The 15556-nt window shown below is 49.2% G+C and overlaps 6 protein-coding genes across 6 annotated transcripts; 2 read left to right on the top strand and 4 right to left on the bottom strand.

Moving 5' to 3' along the window:
* Nucleotides 1–229: 229 nt before the first annotated feature.
* Nucleotides 230–550, top strand: CTAM01_15177 (tannase and feruloyl esterase; the record flags this gene model as incomplete). The annotated part of the gene is made up of 1 exon (XM_060531176.1): nucleotides 230–550. The coding sequence occupies one exon, from the start codon at nucleotides 230–232 to the stop codon at nucleotides 548–550; it is 321 nt and encodes a 106-aa protein (XP_060374276.1).
* Nucleotides 551–610: 60 nt separating this feature from the next.
* CTAM01_15176 (uncharacterized protein) lies at nucleotides 611–2623 on the bottom strand (the record flags this gene model as incomplete). The annotated part of the gene is made up of 8 exons (XM_060531175.1): nucleotides 611–779; nucleotides 835–995; nucleotides 1058–1168; nucleotides 1231–1557; nucleotides 1623–1829; nucleotides 1932–2196; nucleotides 2261–2321; nucleotides 2398–2623. 8 exons carry the CDS (start codon nucleotides 2621–2623, stop codon nucleotides 611–613), a joined length of 1527 nt encoding a protein of 508 aa, XP_060374275.1.
* Nucleotides 2624–4727: 2104 nt separating this feature from the next.
* On the top strand, nucleotides 4728–6575 carry CTAM01_15175 (uncharacterized protein; the record flags this gene model as incomplete). Its single annotated transcript, XM_060531174.1, has 9 exons — nucleotides 4728–5116; nucleotides 5177–5303; nucleotides 5366–5384; nucleotides 5438–5592; nucleotides 5728–5933; nucleotides 5992–6081; nucleotides 6131–6164; nucleotides 6219–6436; nucleotides 6497–6575. 9 exons carry the CDS (start codon nucleotides 4728–4730, stop codon nucleotides 6573–6575), a joined length of 1317 nt encoding a protein of 438 aa, XP_060374274.1.
* A 201-nt stretch (nucleotides 6576–6776) lies between these two features.
* Nucleotides 6777–7283, bottom strand: CTAM01_15174 (cytidine and deoxycytidylate deaminase zinc-binding region; the record flags this gene model as incomplete). The annotated part of the gene is made up of 1 exon (XM_060531173.1): nucleotides 6777–7283. The coding sequence occupies one exon, from the start codon at nucleotides 7281–7283 to the stop codon at nucleotides 6777–6779; it is 507 nt and encodes a 168-aa protein (XP_060374273.1).
* Nucleotides 7284–7822: 539 nt separating this feature from the next.
* CTAM01_15173 (uncharacterized protein) lies at nucleotides 7823–10435 on the bottom strand (the record flags this gene model as incomplete). The annotated part of the gene is made up of 1 exon (XM_060531172.1): nucleotides 7823–10435. One exon carries the CDS (start codon nucleotides 10433–10435, stop codon nucleotides 7823–7825), a length of 2613 nt encoding a protein of 870 aa, XP_060374272.1.
* A 1668-nt stretch (nucleotides 10436–12103) lies between these two features.
* On the bottom strand, nucleotides 12104–13838 carry CTAM01_15172 (major facilitator superfamily transporter; the record flags this gene model as incomplete). The annotated part of the gene is made up of 4 exons (XM_060531171.1): nucleotides 12104–12422; nucleotides 12495–13182; nucleotides 13255–13539; nucleotides 13640–13838. The coding sequence occupies 4 exons, from the start codon at nucleotides 13836–13838 to the stop codon at nucleotides 12104–12106; spliced, it is 1491 nt and encodes a 496-aa protein (XP_060374271.1).
* Nucleotides 13839–15556: the final 1718 nt, after the last annotated feature.

Genomic DNA, 15556 nt, shown 5'->3' with positions numbered 1-15556 from the left:
TCCTCGAGAGCCTGACGAAGCTGATCTTCGGTATATTGAGGCATTATATATAGAAGAAGACATGTGCAAAAGATGAGCCCATTTGGACGCGAATTGAAAATGTTGTGATAAAAGGAGGTTGGGGGTGGGCATTGGGTTGTGGTGGATTTTCGCGTTTTTGTGGGTGCCAGAAACAGGGGGGTGCCAGGAAGTGGGTATGTTGACTTACTATAACCATGTGTCACGAACCATGAACCTCCCTTCGAAGGAATTGGATGAATTCTATCGGTATTTCAGGATATCCGGCATGGCGCACTGTCGCGATGGCACTGGTGCTAGCATGATCGGCGGTAACCCTGAGACTTTCACCTCCTACGACCCAGATGCCAATGTACTGGCGGCGATTGTGCGCTGGGTTGAGGAGGGTGTTGCACCTGATTTCATTCTTGGTAGCCGCTTGACGGCCTCCGGGGAGGTCGATCTGCAGAGGAAGCATTGTAAATATCCTACAAGGAACGTGTTCAAGGGACAAGAAGATCCCGCGAAGCCGGATGGGTGGGAATGCGTTTAGTGTCTAATGCGAAGCACGTGTATTTGAGATATCTATGCTATCACAATTGCCGACCATGGATCACTGACTCACGCCTCTGATCGACTTGATCTTGACTTTCATTGGCTTCAACAGCCTCGTTACACCATTGTCTACCCACTTAAGGGTGCTCTCGTTCGTCTCAAATAGCTCCATCTCAAAGCGGCCAAAAAGGTTTGCAAAGCACACGTAGAGTTCGAGATATGCAATGCTGTATACGTTAGACCGGTGTTTCCCCTCGTAAGGTCGAGAGAATGTGAACTTACTTCACGCCTATACAAGCTCGGGGGCCTTTGCTAAAAGGCACAAAGTACTTCTCCAGGTCCCAGCCGGCTTTGCCAAGCCACCTTTCAGGAATGAATCTCTCAGGCTCCGAATAGACGTCCGAGTTGACGTTTATCAGCCGAAGAGCCTGTGAAACGGTGGTCTTGAAGAAGCGCAGAGTCAGTGATTTTGCACACCGCGTAGCTAGTCTGGTCTGTGACTTACGCCTTCCGGAAGATAATGTCCTCCGACGGAAGCGCCGCCGGCAGGGACTCTGCGGGGAATGATACCAGGCACTGGGGATCCCAGCCGAAGTATCTCTTTGATGACTGCAGTCTGGAAACATGGATAATAAGTATGCTGCGTTGAATTTTCCTTCCAAATCAACTTCGACTCACAAGATAAGGCAGTTTGGAAACAGTATGATACTCATAGAGGCCATCCATATTCGTAGGCGCGTCTTTCAACTCGTCCAACATCTTCTGAAGCTTATCCGGGTTCCTGAGCAAGAAGTATGTGCCAAAGCTAAGGGCAATGCTATTGGTATCAGTTCCACCAAAACACACAGACAGTGCTTCGTCAACGAGTGCCTCTTGGCCGAGCTTGTGGAGCCTCTTTGTTTTCTCTGCTTCCAGAAGGAGATCGAAATATGTCTTGCGACCATCAGCTATTCTTTGGCCGTTGCGCTGTTTCTCTTCGTCTTCCTTAATCCATGTGGCGCATTGCTATTTGAATGTCAGCAGGAGATATTGAAATTAACGGTAAGAAGAATTGTAATGATTGTACTCACCTCTCGAAAAGCGACGTAGCTTGGCAAAACCGTCCTTGCTACACTGAGAGGTAAACTCATAGCAATGTGGCTGATCAAGGGAAAGTGCTTAGTGAGGAAGAACTTGTCAACAAACTTGCCCAACAAGCTCAAAAACGGTGGCTCGTCTTCGTCGGAATCAACAAAATTCAACTGTCTATCAAACAAGACAGGCATAATAGTGTCAACCTAGAGACTGTTCAGCACTTAAGATCACAGTCTCAGTAGACCGCAGAAAACGCCCTGAAGCTCGATGTTGCGATCATGTAGCTGGACTGAGGTATAACCTACCGTAATGCATTGATAAAATGGTTGCAAGTTAATCGGCTGGTCATTCTTGAGGGCACGCTGCGCCTTTGCCATTGCTCTCTGCACAACATCCAGAACGACAGGCGCCAAGTGTTCAACATGTTTGGTCGAGAAAAGGGATTGGACTGTATTCTTTCGTTCTTTGTGAACCTCGGGATCAATCAACATGATGATGGAGTGCTTGATACCACCAGCGCTCTGGAAGAAGTCGGGATCCTTGATATATTTTGTGCCACTTCCGTAAGCCCTGATAAACTGAGTAAGCAGAGTCTCCCTCAAAGACGTCATACTATAAACAGAGCTTAACTCACTCTTTGAAGTAATCTGGATCACTAACGTGCACGCGACTGGGAGACACCCGAACCACTGGGCCTGAATAGTGCATCACTGATCAGTATGCAAACGACACAGCCAGGAACGCCTGCGTAGATCTCGGAGATTTGCTCACCATACTTGGCGTGAAGATCAGGGTACTCCTTGATGTAGTTGCCATTGAGAATCACATCTTGGTAAAATTCGTACCAGTACGTTGCGGCCGCATACCAAGGACCAGGTATCTTCTTAAGAGGGTGGAAGAAGATTCTGTAGAGAACACCAACTATAAGGTACACAGAAAAGCACAGGGCAAGAATTCTTGGCGAGAAAAGAACCTCGCGCAGTTGAAATAGAGCCATTGTAGCAATTGAGGAAACGTAGATGGCTCAACTAGGTTGGTCCTTGAAGACTCCTCTCGAGCACGATCCAGATGATGGCGCGAGACTTGTTTCTTATGTTCAGGGATATCTCGAAGTTTCCTTATCTTCTGATGGATCTTGAGGGCAAAGCCCTATTATCGCCCTTGATTCTGGTGAGTTCTGGGTAAGACAGACTTGAGATGTTGTTTCTGCCACCATGTATCAGTTTGACGGTGCTGAGCTTCTGGATCGCCTAGTCTGTAGATGTCCAACAAAGAAATGTAAGGAAAATCACCATTGTTTGCTGCCAGATCTAAGCGCCCCCTGTCGCGCGGAGGCGGTCACGCGGCGTACCAGGCCAAGCAATGTTTGTCAACTCAGCGAACTCCATCTGGTACGGGTCATGTACCCAGCGATCATTGGAAAGCCCACCCAATCCCCGCAGGGCGAAGCCTTCTTTCGAGACGATTCAACCGCTCTTCAACACACATCTATCAAGGCATCCGGAGGGATGGCAACGTGTAGGAGAATGATTGGGTGCGTGTCACATTTAGCAAGCAAACAATACGCCCAATCTGATGTGGGCCGATTATCCGCAATATCCAGTACCCAGTCAGAAAGTTCGGGGAATCACTCTAATCAGTATCAACTAGTTGAACACCCATGTAAACCTACTTCAGCTGACGCCACAAAGCAAACACCTGTGGAGTTTTCTGCCTGTGGCGTTTGACTTTTCCTCGAAGATGATCGCTTTTCCCAGCGCGGAAGAAGGCCGATAAAGCCCCTGTCTACTACTGTCTTGACTGATAAGCGGGTCATGACAAGTTGAACCAACACCAAGTTGATGGATTCAACCCCTGGTACCTGGGAATTGAACAGGGGTTCAAGTTGAAGAATCATAACTCCGGTGACTTACAGACTCGTTGGACAGGCCGGTCGTTGAACGTCTGCAAGCGATGATGCGATAATATGGGGACTTTGCGAGCATCGGCAAGGGCCAGAAGACGAGATTTGATGTAATGTATATTCCACTTAGCATTTAATGATAATCCATATGTGCTGGCATGGAAATCTAAACTTCTTTGGGCAACGATTCTTTGAATTAGAAGCAGGGCCAGACATCATTTCGTGCTCCAAAGGCTATAATCCTTGAAAGGCGTTGATAGGGATACTTGACTTCCGTAAGAACTCATACTATGTATGGAACTACGGGCTATCTTTTCTTCTGGAACATCCATCAGTTCTCTTGCCGGCGGGATAGAGCCACCTTGGATAATTAGCTCACAGTAGAATGTTTCGTCAGCTTGTACACAACGCTCGTTTAAACAGACATGTGAAGCATGGACCGCTCCAACGTGAGGATTTTCTGAAGCTAACGAAGTACACGTATTCAATGATGTCAAGCTTTCATTCGCGGACTCTAATCGGCATTACTTGCTCTTCTACGAGAAAGCCCAGTTTCTAGGTCAAGTGTTCCTCGATTTCTCACTGGATCGCGACATTGAACAAGTCGAGACTTCCTTTTTGTGTAAATTAAAACAGTATAGAAATGATTCCAGGAAGAGACAATTGTGCAGAAGCTGAGACATGTTTGCTCAACTAGAAGCTGATCTTACTCACAACAACTTGACACGTCCGAGACAGTCGAATCTCACGAGAGGTTTCCCACGACGGAGTTGCCGATAAGGACGGAGAAGATGACGAATCCTTTCTTAACAGAAACAAAAATTCTTGTCTAGCCGGGCTGAAGTCTTGCGGCACAGTTGCAAGTCTCTTTTGGTGTGGTGGATGCTGGACTGTGGAGGCAACAGGAACCAGGGTAGACGACCCTCGTAGAACCGGGCAGCGATACGGCACGACAAGTCTTGAAGACCCATAGCCAAATCGTCACGATGCGAAAGGTCGGAGGATGGTGGCGGGAATTTTCGACTGTCGCTTGAACTGATGAACCAACCGGGCGAAGAGTGTGGATATCTTTGGTTGAACTGAAAAGCAGCGTGTTCCGTCCTTCATCGGTGTCCATTTCACTCCATCTTCAGTCCTTCAAGCCTCCTTCAAACCTGATTACAAGAATCACTCCTAAGCCTTTCTTATTGAAGCTAGAATGATCTCTCCAGAGTCTTCCCTTTTCGGAAGCCCGCAAATGGGCGTTGGAATCGGCTTTGACGGCGTACCCAACATGTCTGAAAAGAGTCAAGTGGATCCATTTCACTTCGACGTTGAAGACGATGGAGAGTCGACGATGTCGCCAGGCTCCCCAGTCTCTTCCTATTCGACTTTCACAGACTCGCTTTCTTCATCTCAGGCTTTCACTGTCTCTTCGGAAGCGGGAAGCACGTGGGACATACGATCGCATATTGGCATCAACTCCGACGAGGTTAATGCCAACTATGTCCGTGTTCCAGACTTTTTCTCTTCGATCATGTCTGTGAAGCCCGTCATCAACGTCAATTACGATAAAGTAAAGAGAGAGGCGGATAGTTGGATTGCCACGTTAGTAAAAATTTTGAAGAGAACCATTTCCGGAGTAACACTAACATGGAATGGTCACAGGATCCTTAGTCTCAGTGAAGCTCAAGCCCGAAGAAACGTTCAAGCTAACTTCGCGTTCATGAATGCGATGTGGGTCCCATACGCTGATGAAGACGCATATCGAACGATGATCGATTGGAACAATTGGGTACGTCACCCTCCAATCAGTGATCATTTTGTTGGCTAAAATTGAGCTAATGTAATTGCAAGGTCTTTGCATTTGATGACCGTGAGTAAACCATGACAAAAATTACTTCGTCTGAGCCCGCTGACTCTTGACAGAGTTTGATGAAGGCCATCTGAAAGACGACCCTATTAAGGCAGTAGAGGAGCTGCATGCCACTTTTGCGGTGCTAGAAGACAACCAAGCCCCAGTCCAGCTTCATGACAACCCAATTAGATATATCTTTCAAACTGTCTGGGATCGGTTCAAAAAGGTTTGTCCTCCGACTTTACTATGGTTGCACTGTAGCATCCATTCCTGTCAATAGTACATTGCTGACAGTCGCGCTCCTACATGCAGCGATCTACGAAAGGTAGTGAACACTTTGCAACACTGTTATGCTTTCCAGAATGTAGGCCAAAAACTTAAGTTTGCTTACACGACCATCATAGAGTTGCAGGAGCGTTATAAAGCTTCCATCAGATACTACTTCTCCGGCCTGCTGAGTCAAGTTGGAGTTCAAAGCTCTAAGTCCGCCATGGCTCTCACTGTCGAGGAGTACATGGGCTTCCGAAGAGGGACTATCGGATGTCAGCCATCTTATGTACTGGTTGAGTGAGTGTCTTCCCGAGGGACAGATGAGTGAACCGTAGGCTGACCGCACGATCTGCAGATTTTGCCACGGCATTAACGTGCCTTCAAATGTCATAGACCACGAGAGCTTGCAAGAGTGCAGACGTATTTCCGCCGACCTAGTCATTCTGTAGGTTGGCATGGTGTCAGGCGATGGTTGTTGGCTAACTCTCACATAGCGTCAATGACATCTTATCATATCGCAAGGATTTGGTAAGACGGGTGCCAATTTCAAATCCGGCCAACTGTTGACAATGACCCTTGTAGGAACAAGGTGTACAGCACAACTTGATTGCTTTGTTGAAATCTCAGGGGCACTCTACTCAGGGGGCTATTGACGAGATCGGAGACATGATCGATGAATGCTATCGCGATTGGTATCTGGCTTTATCGAAGATGCCAATCTGCGGAGAGAAGGTCGATCAGGAGGTCATCCGGTACCTCAATGGCTGTCGTGATGTCGCCCTTGGCAATCTTCATTGGAGGTTCGTGTCTCCTGATTTTAAGCACTTTTCACATCACTAAGTCACTGACCTTCACCACAGTTACGAGAGCGGACGGTACCTTGGTGATGAAGGCGCTTTAGTCAGACAAACACGAGTCTTGCGATTACCCGAAGCCTAAGGTGCATGTGGTGGATAGCTCATACATATATATAGTCGGAGTCTCAATTGAAGAAACATTCATAAGTCGCTGAGATACTCACACTGGCTCATCGATAAACGGCTTCCTCGTCTTTCGGCCACGTGAGTGATAATTTCCGTTACGTGATGTGTCATGCGCCTCGACTATCCACCCTGTGTGCCTCGAGTGGCCTTGTTCTCATTACGATGACTTTTGGAACCTCCTCTTGTGCAAGGCTTTGACCTCCTCATCCAGGCCGGGAATGGGACCCTGCACCGCAATACTCGGCGCAACATCATTGATAGGAAGTGGCTTGACCTTGGCACCCGCCTTCAACCCAAATTCCTCGAGCCAACCAGAAAACTGCGCACTCGAAGACACGTAGACAATGGGTCCAAGTCCGACCCAGGCGTGGGCCGCAGCGCACATCGGGCAGTGCTCGCCGGAAGTGTACACCGAAGCCTTGGCCCGCTCCCCGGCGCTAAGGTTGAGTTGCGCCCAACGCGCGAGGGTAAATTCCGGGTGTAGTGTCCCATCGCGTTTCCCGTCTCCATTCTCGCCGGTGTTTACACGATTGCGGTCTTCGCGAATGATTTTGCCATCTCCGCTCACGAGCACGGAGCCGAAGGGATCGTCGCCGGCTTCGAGGGCTTCTCTTGCAAGCTCGACGCAGCGTTGCAGTATTGTGGGGTCTGGTGTGAGAGACATTGTGAGATTTGAACTGCTACGGAAGTGAAGTAAGACAGTAGAGTGATGATTGTGCTGATCGGAATGCGGAGATAAATTGCGGGATAAGTTGACAAGCCAGCATGATGATGTTGAAGGAATTTGGATAATGCGGGATAATTCATGACGTAGTGGGGCGCGGGGCAACATTCTCCCATAACAAGTACGACGCAGCTCTCATGTGAGAACGCGACGACGTCAACTTTTACTTGGATAGATAACTTTCAGTTGCCTTTTCATGTCACAAAGTTTAGTCGTTCCGGTTCGTCATGCCCATGTGTATCATGGAATTATCATGAAGTTGGTCATTTGACACCTGACACAAAGGAAGGGACACAAGTACAACTCTCGATAGAAGCCAGTCATTTCGGACCAAATTTCAGTGAGATTAGAAGGAGAACTCTACCGTAAAGTTGCCGCCAAGAAGGAATGAAACCTACAATACGAAGTCGCACCCCGAAACTCGACTAGAAACATCTACCCATGTAGCTCGCACGCGAGATAATCGAAAAAGACAATCATCAACACACTGGAACAGCCGTGTCTGTGACTATTTCAGGCGGTGGCGCTTCCTCAGACTCACCAGCTTGCGTAACTTTCCCGACAACCCTTTCGTACATATGGAGTCCAACGCCAAGGGCAATCTCCATCTCCCTCCACACCGTCTCGCCAGCTGACCAGCCGTGATCTCTCGGGATATGGGTGAGGTAATGATTGAACGTAGCCGCCACTTCCTCAGTAACCCGTTTTCCCAGAGAGTTAGTAGGCCTCGCGTGAACCAAAACATCCAGGATGTACGTGGTGAGCGTCATCAGCCCGGCTTCGGACATGCTGTAGCCCGGCACCAACATCATGAACGTACGTTCGCTGGCCATTCGAATCTTCCGCATCAAGTGCCATGCGTTGCGATGCATGGCTAGCCAGGGAAACCCAAACTCTGCCGCTTCGTCCAAGAGCCCAACCCCCAGGGAGGTGATGATATCGTAGGGAGGTAGGCTGGGTTTGGCGGGCTTTGATGGCTTCTTCCGTTTCTGCGTCGACTTCCTGGAGCCTTTGTCCTGGTTCTCACTCTCGGGTTCCTCTTGAGGGTGATCAAACCACAAACCCTCCGGGCAGTGGTCGAGGATGCGTACGATATCCTCAGCAGTGAAGTTTCCTGTCGAAGTCTCTCCCTTTTCATTGCAGTACCTCTCGTAGAACATCATAGAAACAGCCGCTCCTTCAGAAATACGTCTCCGGTTCTTGAGCTCCTTGTACAGCTTCGTCTGCGTTTTTGACCTCTTGAGCTGACTCATGTATACGCTCTTCAGGCCGGTTTGCATGAGAAAGCTCTTGATGTATCCGGTCGGGTCGCTCGGAGGGTTTCCCACGTAGAACTGGGACTTGCCGGCCAGTTCCATAATGAGCTCGATGTCCCACCACTTGGACTTGAGCAGACCTTCTTGGTACAAAGCATTGTAGAGATGCATAGTCGACATGACGGATAGTGTGTCGTTTGCGAGGCAGATTCCGACTCGATATGTTGCTGCTCGGAAGGTATACATAACCAGACCAGCCATGACGGGGTCAGTCTTCATCAATCGCAAGCGTTCCAGAGAGGGATCTGCGATAGGTTTCTTGAGCCGCTGTTTCTCGACGAGAATGGGGTCGCGTGTCATTTTGGACATGCTCATTACCGTGCGTTGGAGAAGCGGGAAGCATCTGAGTGCCTTTGGGTCCATTCTTGTACTCTGGTGGATGTACCACGCTTGTGTCATGAGCTCTTGCAGTGTCGACATCCCTCGCATAAATTGTACTCGAATGGACGGCAGGTTCTGTCCCATGACTCCGTGAATGTCAACGAGAAGTTGGACTGCATACGCAAAGTAGAAAGGGATTTCCTTCGTCCGCATCGTTTCTCGGAACCCTCGCAAGACGCCATCGTCCACTGGCCAGTCTGGGATGTAACGAATGATGAAGTACATATCGTAAAGAACACCAGAGACCGCGTTCCGGTCAATGACAAAGTCGCCATGTGTCCTTGCTAATCTGATCTTTGGACTGCCTGTTGTGACTAATGGTGGGTTGATGGCGCCTTGATCTTTCGGAAGGAGCTGCTGCAGCATGCTGTAAGCGTTGGTACAGTCTAGGACGCCCGCAACGTACGCAATCTCCTCCTTTGTTGGCTTCTCTGGGAAACGAAGCAGACCCTCCGAGTATTTTCGGATTTTCGTAGTTGTGAACGTGGCATTGTAGAGACAGATGACCCCGAACAGACCCCCTGGCTGAGATTGAAGCACTGGCGTGACGTCTTCGACGATGTTACGGGCAAGGTCGATGGCGGTGTTGGTGGCCAATGCAACGGAAACGAGCTCGTGGCGTCCTTCTCGGAACTGTTGCCACATGTACCTGACCCTCTGACGCATTCCGTAAAGGTCTTTCCAAACTAGCTGCCATACGAACTGAGCATCCCAGCTCGACATCTCGCTCTCGGCCTCGAAATTGGCATCGGTCTCCGACTTTGGTGGTCTCGTTGGTAGAGGTGCATCTGGGGCGTTGATGAATTTCGCGGACGGCTCAGACACAAATAGTCCTTCAAACTTGTTGGCTGATGGCTGGGGCTTCTCGGCAGCATCGCCAGTTGAGGCTGCTGTGTTGGTTGGGGAAGCAGTTCGATGAGCTGTCAAAACGTGGCGTACTTGACACAAGACCCTGAGGAAGTAGAAATGGGTGCTGTCGTCTTGAGCGTTGGTCGTGGCACCATGCTCAACCAGCTGAGTGCTGAACTTGGCCCTGAGATCGATCACTCTATCAAGAGCGGCGGTTAGACTATCCGGAGGGGTGATGGCCGGCTTCTGTGATGTTGCGAGGAACTGAGCCAGCGGTAGGAGGTCCTTGACGGCGAGGATGTATCGTTTGCGAGGTTTCTTCTGCGATGACTTTGATGCCTCTTTGGTTGACTTGCCCTTGCGTTGACTGGCTGGCTTGTCATCTTCCGGCACCGAGTCAGGTTTGTCGTCTGTTGTGTCTCGAAGCCCTGAGATGAGCTCTGCAGGACAACCGTACGCTCGTGCTGTGGTCGCGAGCCAAGTAGTAATGAAGTCCGTGTCCGTCTTGTAAGACTTGTAAACGCTGACAAGGGTTTCCGGGAGCATCGTACTGGTTTGGGGTGAGTTGTGGACTCACACAACACATTGGCAACTCTGGGTACTGGTTGATACTGAGGAAACCAGACATTGAAGTCTGCGCAGGAGGAAGTAGCACCTTTTGCATGAGATTCTTGATTGACGACCATCTGAGGCGACCGGCGCGGAAAAGCGGGCGGCCGTGGCGCGGAAGCGAAAACCAACGGGAACTCTGCATGTTTGTTGGACCAACAGTGTTACGCCGTATGCAGCCCCCCTGAATTGATAAATGCCCCGGCAAACGGCCCCTTGGAGAGCGCCTGATGGTCCAATGGGATGTGTGCCATCGGGCGGATCACGTCCAACAATGCCCCATATGTTGGTGACTGGTTGGTGATTGCGACTGTTCCTTGCTTTCGCATGTGTTCAACACCTCGAGAGGGGTGATGATGGTGATTGAAGGCTATTGGACACTGTTTAACTCCATCGTTTTACATTACTAGAGGATTACCGCAGTACATATAGACGCTACCCTACCCTCGAATTCCGCACTATTTAACCTCAACCCTTTTCATAAGTCACCTATCCTTTCCTTTATTCTACCCTCTCCCTTATCAAAAAATCGCTAAAATCGCAATTTTAATAGCTTATTAATAAGCTAATACTACTATCTAAAAATAAGTAACCTACGCTTATACGTAAGTACTAAGAGTCTTATTATTATAAAAATAGTAATAAATATATTAAAGTATTTAAAAGAGCTTTTTAATAAATTTTTAATACTATTTAAAGCTATAATCCTCGAACTATAAAAAGAAGCCGAGGCGCTATATTAATACGGCCCTATTTATTTTGTTAATATTAATAATAGTCTTTTTAATATAAAATATATTATTAATACTCTATAGTTACGTTACTATGCTTCGTAAATCGTGCTTAATATTAATAAGGATTTTAGTATTATTTCTTAGTTCGTCTCTTAGTTTCTCTATTAAGGCCGTTATTATAGGGTTAGTTTAGTTATTAGTATTTTAATAAGTATTTTAACTTAATTTAAAAGCTCTTATAGCCCTTAAAAAGAGGCTTTTAAAGGACTTATAATTAGACTTTTTACTTATTACGGGCGAAGCTATTATAGTTAAAGCTATAGTATTATAAACCTCGATAATAAGTAGTTAGTAATATAATTATCTTTCTCTTATAGCGAGCTTAAAAAAGCATCTTAATTTAAGTACTAAGTAAGTATTATACTATTTTATTAAAACTATATTCTTATACTTATAACTTAGAAAGAATTAACTTTCTTCGATAATAAGGTACTCAGAAGGCTGTTGGAAGTCGGAAAGCCACCCTTGCATAGACATGCACAATGCTTAAGGGAGTGCGTATGCGATGTAGATCAAAATTAGAAGGGGCCAACAGTTCAACTCTACTGCAACAACATGGCACAAAGATGAATTGAAGGCGACGAAGGTCGTGGAGTTGGAGAGCTTGCTCTAAGGTTGCGGCCTATCAGTACCCGAAATGATTTAACAAAAGAGTGCTGGCTGTTGTGAGCAGTAACACGTAGGTCCTAGTTAGGACCGGATGTTGATGCATCGAAACGGCGGGGTAGCATAAGTAATTTATGCAGAGGAATTATTTTCATTATGCAGGTCAACCATCAAGGCAACTCCTACTTTATCTCGAGATAGATACCTACAGCAAATATCTGTAATCAGGAGACATATCTCCGAGCTCCATCTTCTCGTCTTCCGTCAACGATGACTCCGCCGCGGTGCGATCTCTGTGCCTGTTTGCAGACCAGCAGCCAATCGCATACACCAAACATGCAAGGCCGCTGAGGATAACAAAAGCGATACTGATGTTGTAGCCAGGGATGTACTTTGGCGCATCCTTCTTCAGAAAAGCGAACACAGCAATGATACCGCCAATGTTGCCGAAACCAACCTGCCAAGCACTGCCGATAGAACGTCGGTGGTGGCCACCCAGGTTCATGTTGAACCAACAAACAATACTGGAAGGCTAAAGTTAGCACGCAGTTCTAATCACATCTACAGAGGATGCAGAATGCGTTGGTTGGACTTACATTGGCATGGCGGTGTACGCGCCCATTGCGACAAGGAACAGCGCCGCATACTGCACAGACGTGTTGTTGTGAACAGAAATCAAGATGGCGAACCCAGCGATTGCCACACAAATAGCAAAGATTGCGAATCCAAACCGGTGCCGCGTCTTATCTGAGATGAAGGCAATGATCATCGAGAAGCCAAAAGCCACAACCCAGGGTGGCACGCTGTGCAGCTGCGTCTGGATACTGTCGTATCCGTAGGTCTGGATGATACCCGGTGCGAAGTAGGCATACCCGTACGCCGGAACGATAAGGCCAAAGTACATGAAGCCTCCGACAATGACCTTGTAGTCCTTGAAGATGCGTCCGACGTCGCGGAAGGTGATCTTGCGCTCAACGGCAGAGCGGCCCTGGTCCGCGCGCAAGCGTGCCGACACAAAGGCCTTCTCGTCTTCGCTGAGCCACTTCACGTCCTCTGGGAAGTCGGGCAGCCAGAAAAAGAAGAAGACGCTGACGACGACAGTTAGGAGGCCTTCGAGAATAAAGATCCAGCGCCAGCCGGCGTAGCCACGGACGCCGCTCATTTTTCCGATCGCTGCAGCTAGGAGACCGCCGAATGCGCCGGCGAGGGTGGTGCTGTTGAAGAAGAAGGAGTAGCGGCGCTGAGCTTCGTGGCGACGGTACCACATGCCGATGAGGTAGAACGCTGAAAAAAAGAGATATTGGTTAGCTCCGTGGACGAAAGGCATCGGTCAAAGGGCGGCTGATGGTCGCATACCTCCCGGAAACATGCCCGTCTCAAAGACACCGAGGAAGAAACGCGTCGTGCAGAGGCCAGCATAGTTCTGTACGAAGCCCTGGAGCATGGTGACAAGGCCGAAGCCAAACATGTTGATGCTGAGCCAGACATGGGGCTTGAACTTCTTCAGGAGGATGTTGGAGGGGATCTCGAGGAGGATGTATGGCACGAAGAAGACGACGAGCGCGTTGTTGTACAGTGTACCGTCCAGCTCGAGCTCTTTTGACAGTCCGAAGACATTGGCGTTGGCGATATTTACGCGATCTAGTGCGTTGCGTTTCTGGTCAGTATGCAGGCAATTGCAAAGGCTTCGAGCGATGGCTGCCGTCGAGTCGCGGCAGCTTGAGAGCAGGGGAGAGCTTACCGAGGAAGGCCAGAAGGTACATGACACACAGGAATGGGATGACGCGGAAGTCGATCTTGGTGATGAGCTTCGCCTCTGTCGTGTGAGGGGGGCATTCGATGGGGGCATCATCGCCATAGACCGGTCGATCCAGGTCTGTCGCATGGTCAAGGGAGCGCGACGGCGACTCTGCGGCCTTGTTCTCCTTGTCGAACTGCATCTTGGGGGTCGATTGAGCTCAATGGCCCCGGAGTGTTGGTAAGATTGACGAAAGTAGAACTCTCCAACCAGCAAGGACGGCCTCGCGGACACAAAACTCGGCAATGGAGCAGGAGAAACAGAAACTTTAAGGGTACAGCGAAAGAGAGACCAGACGGACCCGAAGATCTCTCAGGGTGGCCGTCAGCTTATATTTCGTCACCTATTCTTTCTCCTCCACGACGGTTTCTGTCTAGCAAGGTCACTCACTTAGTTACTTTTTTTCTTTCTCGCGCCCGACCTCGGCGCGACGACTCACACTCACGACAGGGTCGGTGATCCTCCCGACTCCACAGACTGTCCTCGAAAAGGACGGCACCAACGCGAGTCTAGGCCCGGGTTGGAGTAGACCGGCAGCGGTAGCATCGAGCAGGGATGGGGGTTTGCAATGGGTATTGATCATCCCTTGCTGCTTTGCTGGGGCTGCTTGGCTTCCCTGCTTGTCGCCCCAACCTCCCACCCGAACCCCGCGTTTCCTCTTGGTGCGAAGCAAGCAAGCGGCTTCCCAATAATATGCACCTTTGTGCAGCCTTTTGAGGGCTAGAGCCACGCGGGACGGGCATCGGCGTCATGTGGGAAGCTGAATAATACCAACTGACGGCCATCAACGAGAGACGGCGTCTCGTATCCGAAGCGAACCTCTCATATGCCTGGGAGAGTCGGCATCCGTAAGCAAACTCTTATTCTCCGGATGGCTTTCGCGGGAGTTACCCGAGCCTGAATTCGAGCTTACTCTGGGATCATCAAATCTTAAAAATTTGCCCCGTAAATTCTCATTCGTAGCTTCACAACTCCACCCCGGCTCCGGGTCGGACTTGGTTCTGATCCACTCCGTCCGCCGATGCAGGAAGTGTGAGTAATATTGTCTGCTGCGTAGTCACAATTCGTCTTCCTGGTTGACTCGAACGTGTTGCCTGTTGGACTGAATAGCAGAGTACGACTGCGACGACCGGTTAGAATGTTCTCGGTCCGATGGATGCTGCAGGTGGATGTAGGGTCATGCAGATGAGACAGAGACAACCGGACTTAGGAACCAAAGGCGGACGCCGCCGGATGCCCGGAGCTCTCCCCCACACACCTGCGTTTGGCTGAGAGCAACTTTGCGTCGAAAACAACAGTTCGCAATGTGGCGTTTTGGATCGCTTGTGCACATTTTGACAGAAGTTCCTGACAAGACACGCCTCAACACTTGGCTCTACCACTAATTAAATTACCCCGCAAACCTCAAGCCACGCGCCAGGAATGCAGCCTTCCCGTAGCTTCACTGAAGTGTGGGGGTTTGAGGTATTCTCTCGTTTCCGGGACCTCGGTTTGCGTTTGAGGAAACTTCGCGGGTATGAGATGATCGGTTCGTCTCGGCTCCTAGACCGCGGATCATATTGCGTCTAATGTGAGCTACGTCGGCGCAATTCCGCGCTCGGCTCACCAAGGAGGTCGAATTCGAGCAACATGCTTCGTATACTTAGGCTCTTCAACCCCAACAAAGCCACCAATCACAAATAGATTGCACTAGAAATGCACTCCCCTTGAACGCGAGGCTTGCCTTGCCATGACAATGATCAAATCACAAAGTGGCTGATTTGATTGATGAAAACTTCTATTCAATATGTCGTGGGTTCCAGACTACAATGAGTTTGAGTTGAAAAGTCTTCAAGCGGCCAGCGGCGCCGTTTTGTTGCA

This window comes from Colletotrichum tamarilloi (genome assembly GCF_030869305.1).
Source record: "Colletotrichum tamarilloi strain Tom-12 chromosome Unknown Scaffold_150.1, whole genome shotgun sequence".
Classification (NCBI taxonomy): Eukaryota; Fungi; Ascomycota; class Sordariomycetes; order Glomerellales; family Glomerellaceae; genus Colletotrichum; species Colletotrichum tamarilloi.
Note: the sequence above shows the minus strand (reverse complement) of the source record. Positions and strands in the feature narration are given on the sequence as shown.